At 34.3% G+C, this 5,607-nt stretch overlaps 1 protein-coding gene across 1 annotated transcript; it reads right to left on the bottom strand.

Annotated features, from left to right (window-relative positions):
- Positions 1–603: 603 nt before the first annotated feature.
- On the bottom strand, positions 604–4,607 carry LOC112779861 (probable serine/threonine-protein kinase WNK9). Its single transcript, XM_025824212.3, has 7 exons — positions 3,930–4,607; positions 3,769–3,806; positions 3,303–3,530; positions 2,851–3,071; positions 2,394–2,551; positions 1,863–2,301; positions 604–1,782 (listed from the first exon to the last, which is right to left on the bottom strand). The coding sequence occupies exons 1-7, from the start codon at positions 4,011–4,013 to the stop codon at positions 674–676; spliced, it is 2,277 nt and encodes a 758-aa protein (XP_025679997.1). The 5' UTR covers positions 4,014–4,607; the 3' UTR covers positions 604–673.
- Between the last annotated feature and the right edge of the window lie 1,000 nt (positions 4,608–5,607).

The raw sequence follows: 5,607 nt of genomic DNA, 5'->3' as shown, positions 1-5,607 counted from the left end.
TGTCGCTGACGCAACCGATGGTTGAAAAAATATATATATACCGCATATCCACACGCACATTATTATTACAGTTTTAAGGATTGTTCTTTCAGCAATTTGACCAAGTTGCCACAATAAAACTCAATTATTGAAATCAATTTTCGGAAAGACAAACAAACAAAAACAACCAATTTCACGCGTATTGGTATCATTCCAACTTGTTTCTATAACCTATAGAAATATAAGAAAGAAACTTGGAAATAAAAATAAACATTAGACCCTACCAAACATTGATTACACTTGATATAGATAGATATCTTGTATGTCTCAATTAACAATTTGGCAAACAAGTACCATCCGTCACCAAAATCGGATTCTTTTTTTTTTTTTCTTTTTTTACCAATAAATTAAACCGTACAGTGTAGTGCTAAGGGTAGCAGTTTTCTGGTTTTGTTGTCGGTAAATTGGAAAAGTATTAAATTAAAACTTAGTCAAATATGTCAAATTATCTAATAATTCTTAACTGATTGCATGCTTTGTATATTCCAGAAGTATTCATAATTGTGATTCTTGAATTTCTCTTGTAACAAGCATTAAATTATATGTGCAGGTAAAGAAAAAAAGTAGTAGAAATCAGGATAGCCTCTATATATTTTATAATCTACAAAAGAATCCAATAAGTGCCTCAAGAAAATTATACATCAACAGCATCAACTGGAAGGGAAACTGTTCTATGAAGCGAGTGAGGAAGCAATGTACCAGAAAAAAAGTTCTTAGCATTAACCATACCTTCTTCTTCACGAAGTGATTCCATCGCCTCGCGATTCTGGGCCCTTTGGGCATCCAGATCGGGGATGCTCTTGTTGCAGTGAGGAAGATGGTTAGTAGTGGCATCACAGTTCAAGTTATTGGTAAAGGGTTTCAAATGAATCACATTGTTATTGTTGCTTGCTTTCAAAGTTTTTGTCAGCAAATGCAGCGGCATAACAAGTTGGTGTTCAGTTTTGTTTTCCTCTTTGTCATTGCTGTTGGAAGAAGAAGATTTAGGCATTAGGCCAAGGTGTTGATCTTTGAGTTCCCTTAACTCCATTTGGTATTTCGCTTTGAGCCATCTCAGCTCCTTTTGGATCTCTTCCTCGTAGTCACCCTCTAGGTCACAACATAACGATCGAATAGTAGATAAATCGTGGGTTCCTGATAAATTACGCAGAGAGCTTCCAGCGTTGGAGACAAACTTGGTTTCCCAATGATCCTGCCCTTTATCTTCAGCAGCTATTGATTTGTCTAGTTGTTCGTATTGTTCGTCAGAATGGCTTTGATCGGACGCTACCGGACTGAGTTCGCGGCTTTCGTGCTGATTCCATAAACCCTGGTACTGTAAGCTGTGTGACTGGCTTGATATGTTGGGTACATTCTCTCTAACATGATTGTCGTAATCCTCAGATTCGAAGGTGATCTCCTCGAATCGTCCATGCATTGAAGTACATCCACGCTTACAACACTCGCCAAGTTTGGGGTTTTTGCTGCCCGGATTCTGCGAAATGAAATCCAGAAGCGATCCGCTGGAGGTATGATTCGAGACACAATTGTGACATAAACCCTGATTGGAAAATCGGGGAGATTCATCGATTCCTGGTCCACGCCTCCAATCAGGTACCAAAGAAGCAATTTCACCATCTATCATATCAGCTATTCTGGTAACATCCTGATCGGTAATGTCAAGCTCTGCAACCATTTCTGCTGCCACACTAATTGCTGTGTCCATCTCAATGTCGAATGGGAAATAAATATTTCGAATACGGCCTGTGATAACAAAATAGAGTCAAACAATCTTAAATTCTATAATGAAATATGCAAATAACGGTCAAAAGTATAGGCCGGACCTTCTTTATCTGCGATTCTTAGTCTCAAAAATATGCCACCATCATCTTTCCTCTTGCCCTTGATGCTTATGTCAACATCTTCAGACGTTTCTTCATCATCATCGTCATGGTACTCAAAAAGTTCTATTCCATTAGGTTCAATCTCAGCTGGATGCGATGACCAGTCTCCTTCATACCCAAAACCATTCGAGTATTCGTTACTAATGTTGCTATAGCTTCGATGAAGATCAAATAATGGCTGCCTAATGAGAGGGCCTAAGTCATCCAATTCCCCACCGTCTACAGGTCTCAAATCATAATCATAATCATCAACTCGAAGAAACGGGTCATCTAGAAGCTCCCTTGCAGATAGCCTTAAAGAAACAGTTGCCAAGCATTTCTCAACAAATTCTCGCACTTCTGGATCCTTCACTTTGTACAAAGCATCCGGCTTTTTACCCTGGTGATAGATAATACAAAACGCCAAAGAAATCTCAACACTAACAGGTGGAAAACACTTTTCGCTGTGAGACAAAAAGAGAGGAATCTTACGGAAATAACTTTCTTGTAGATTTGCGCTGGATGAGTGCATTCACTATAAGGATATTCAAAGGTAACCATCTCTAATATGCACATACCAAATGAATATATGTCGACCAATTCATTATATGCCTCTTCGTAAACTTCAGGGGCCATGAACTCTGGCGTTCCTGCAAAGGCAAAATTGTAACAAATGACACTCTAACTAACAATAACTTGTGCTTCTTGCATTAAAAAGCATTACAACTCTAAGATTCGCATGTTATCCCCAAATTGATCTTTTTTTTTATCTTTCCTTTTCCAAAAGAAAGACATCAATTTAATATTTGATCAGGACAAATCTTTAATTTGGCACAATTTTGTAATATTCAAAAGGCACGAGCATTAGCATAGCCGAAAAGGCACTGCCTTGAGCCTTGAAGGCCGCAGGTGCAAGCCTCATGCATTCATGAAATGAAAATGAACATACCTACACAATGAGCAGCATGAGATTTCCGGAGAATCGCAGCCAGGCCAAGATCTCCAATCTTCACCTCCCCTTGGTTTCCATTGATAAAAATATTGTCACATTTGAGATCTCTATGGATCACAGGTGGATCATGGCTATGAAGATAGAGAAGCCCTCTCAAGATCTGTCTGCACCAATGCTTCACTGCTCTGATATGCACTCTCTTGTGCTTTAATCTATACCTGTTTCATAATCAAAACAAACAAGCAAATGAGATCCACGAGAGTAATAGTGAACAAAGGAGGAAACAAAAAAAATCCTAGCTGGGAAATTCCAACCCCACCCCCACTTGGATTAGCCAGGTTTCTAGTAATAGGACCAGAACAAGGGTAGTTCATTCAATCAGGGCATAAGAAAATAGTGCAGAAAAATGAGAAGTAGTTGGAATTTGGGGAAATCCAAAGAGAACTTACTGTCTGAGAGTACCAGAAGTGAACAATTCAGTGACAAAATTGATGTTCCTATTGGCAGTGTCAACCCAAGATGTGTAGAATTTCATAATGTTCTTGTGCTTCAATGTCTTCAAGAGATGAATTTCACAGTAGAGCCTCTCAAGATCTTCAGGACTTTGCAGGAAATCATAAAGCTTGACCTGGTTCCAAGCAACTTCAATCCCTTGATACTCATCAAATGCTCTATATCTGCATCAATCAATAACCCCAAAAAATTGACAAATTGAAAAAAAAAAATTAGAAATGAGGGGAAAGGGAAATAAAAATTATCCAATACCCATTCCCACAAACACAAAGAGGAACTCAAATTCAAGGCAAATCAGCACTCGAACATACAAAAAGATTCCAATTTTAACAAAATCAAGAAATGGGTATGAACACAAAACACAGAAGAAGGAAAAAAAAGGATGAGACTTTATAATCATACACTGTCTTTGAAGCTCCTTTGCCGAGGATTTCATTGTACTGCAACAAACAATGAAAAAAAAAGAAAAAAAAATCATCAAACAAGCTGAGTCATGAGATGGGGAGAATAAGAAGATGAAGGGACAGAAAGAGAGAGAGGAAACAAAGGGGTATTATTATTACTCTTCCGTATCTTCCAGTTGGATCAACTTCAACAAACTCAGAAGGATCGTCTGGTTCTGGTTCAAGGTGGGTGACACCATTCATTCTCTCAGTTTTTTTTTTTCCTTCACTGTAACAGCTCTCTTTTTTTTTTTTTTTTTTGTTCCTCTTTTTCTGCTATGATTAGATGAATAGGTGATTGGATTTCTCCTTTGTGCCCCTTCCTCTTTTGTTATGACACGCACAAAAAGAGAAGGAAAGAGAGGAAGAGAGTTAGGGAGAACAATATTTATATTTATTTATCAGAATGAGAAAAATAATTTATCCTTTTTTTTTCCTGGAACAGATTTTTTTATAGAATGAAGGAGATTTTTCTTTTTATTATTTTTAAAATTTGTGGAATTGGGAAAAGTGTGGAAATAATTCACGAGAGAGAAAGAGAAGAGAAAAGCTTTGAAACTGTGTGTGTGCGCCACATTTTTTAGGGGAAACGGACAGAGCCACCCAACCCACGACGGAACATGAGAGAGAGAGAGAGTCTTTTGTTATTCAACGGAACTGAAGGGAGACTGGAACAGAGGTTTTAATTTTTAAGATAAGGGTCGTACAAATACAAATCACACAAACGAGAAGTAAAAGTAAACTAATGGTTTTTGTAAGAAACATTAAAGCAAGAAGAAGAAAGGTTATCTGCAACATACGAGACTGTTTGTGACTTTGTGTAGTTAAAGACCGCAATCAAATCGGTCAATCAAATCGGTCGAAGTAAGTCAAATTCGTTAAAAATTAAGTGGTTTTTTTAAGAATAATTATTCAAATTAATTTTTAAAAAATTTAAAATTGTATATTTTAGTTTTTAAAAAAAATTAATGCATAAATTAATTTTTAAAATTTTATTTTAGTAGACAAATTAATTTTTATTTTATTTTTTGATAGAATAATTATCCAGATCAATTCCTAAAAATTTTAAAAGCGAATATTTTAATCGTAAAAAATGATTATACAAATCAATTTCTAATTTTTTTCATTAGACATAATAATTTTTCGTCTAAAAAAAATGAAATTATTATTATTATTAATTATTAATTATACAATAATACTGTACCATAATTTTTTTTATATTTTTTAAACAAAAATAATGATAAATTTATTCATTAAATTTTTATGCATGTATTTATAATATATATATATATATATATATATATATATATATATATAGTCACTCATCAATAATAATAATAATAATAATAATAATAATAATAATAATAATAAAATTATTAGAGATTATTCTAAAAAAAGAAATTTAAGATTGAAATTCTTTAATATTTTTGTATTTAATATAATAAAAAATGTCTTAATTTAAAATCATATTTGTATTATAAGTAAATATTTTAATTTGAATTTCAAACCATCATTATTTACCTTACTTGTTTCTAACAAAAAAATATATTAATATGCTAGTGTATGTTGTCGTCCACATGCACAAAGCTAAGTTAATAATAATAAAAGTCGACATATAGTAAAAATAAAATGGATGGGGGACTGTTATGTCTAATCGAAAAAAAAATGTTAGAGATTGATCTGTGTATTAATTTTTCTTGAAGACTAAAATGTCCTCTTTTAAAATTTTTGGGGACTGATCTAGGTAATTACTCTGGCAGAAAATAAACTGGAGACTGATTTGTCTGCCAAAGTAAAA

Source organism: Arachis hypogaea, chromosome 19 (genome assembly GCF_003086295.3).
Source record: "Arachis hypogaea cultivar Tifrunner chromosome 19, arahy.Tifrunner.gnm2.J5K5, whole genome shotgun sequence".
Classification (NCBI taxonomy): domain Eukaryota; kingdom Viridiplantae; phylum Streptophyta; class Magnoliopsida; order Fabales; family Fabaceae; genus Arachis; species Arachis hypogaea.
Note: the sequence above shows the minus strand (reverse complement) of the source record. Positions and strands in the feature narration are given on the sequence as shown.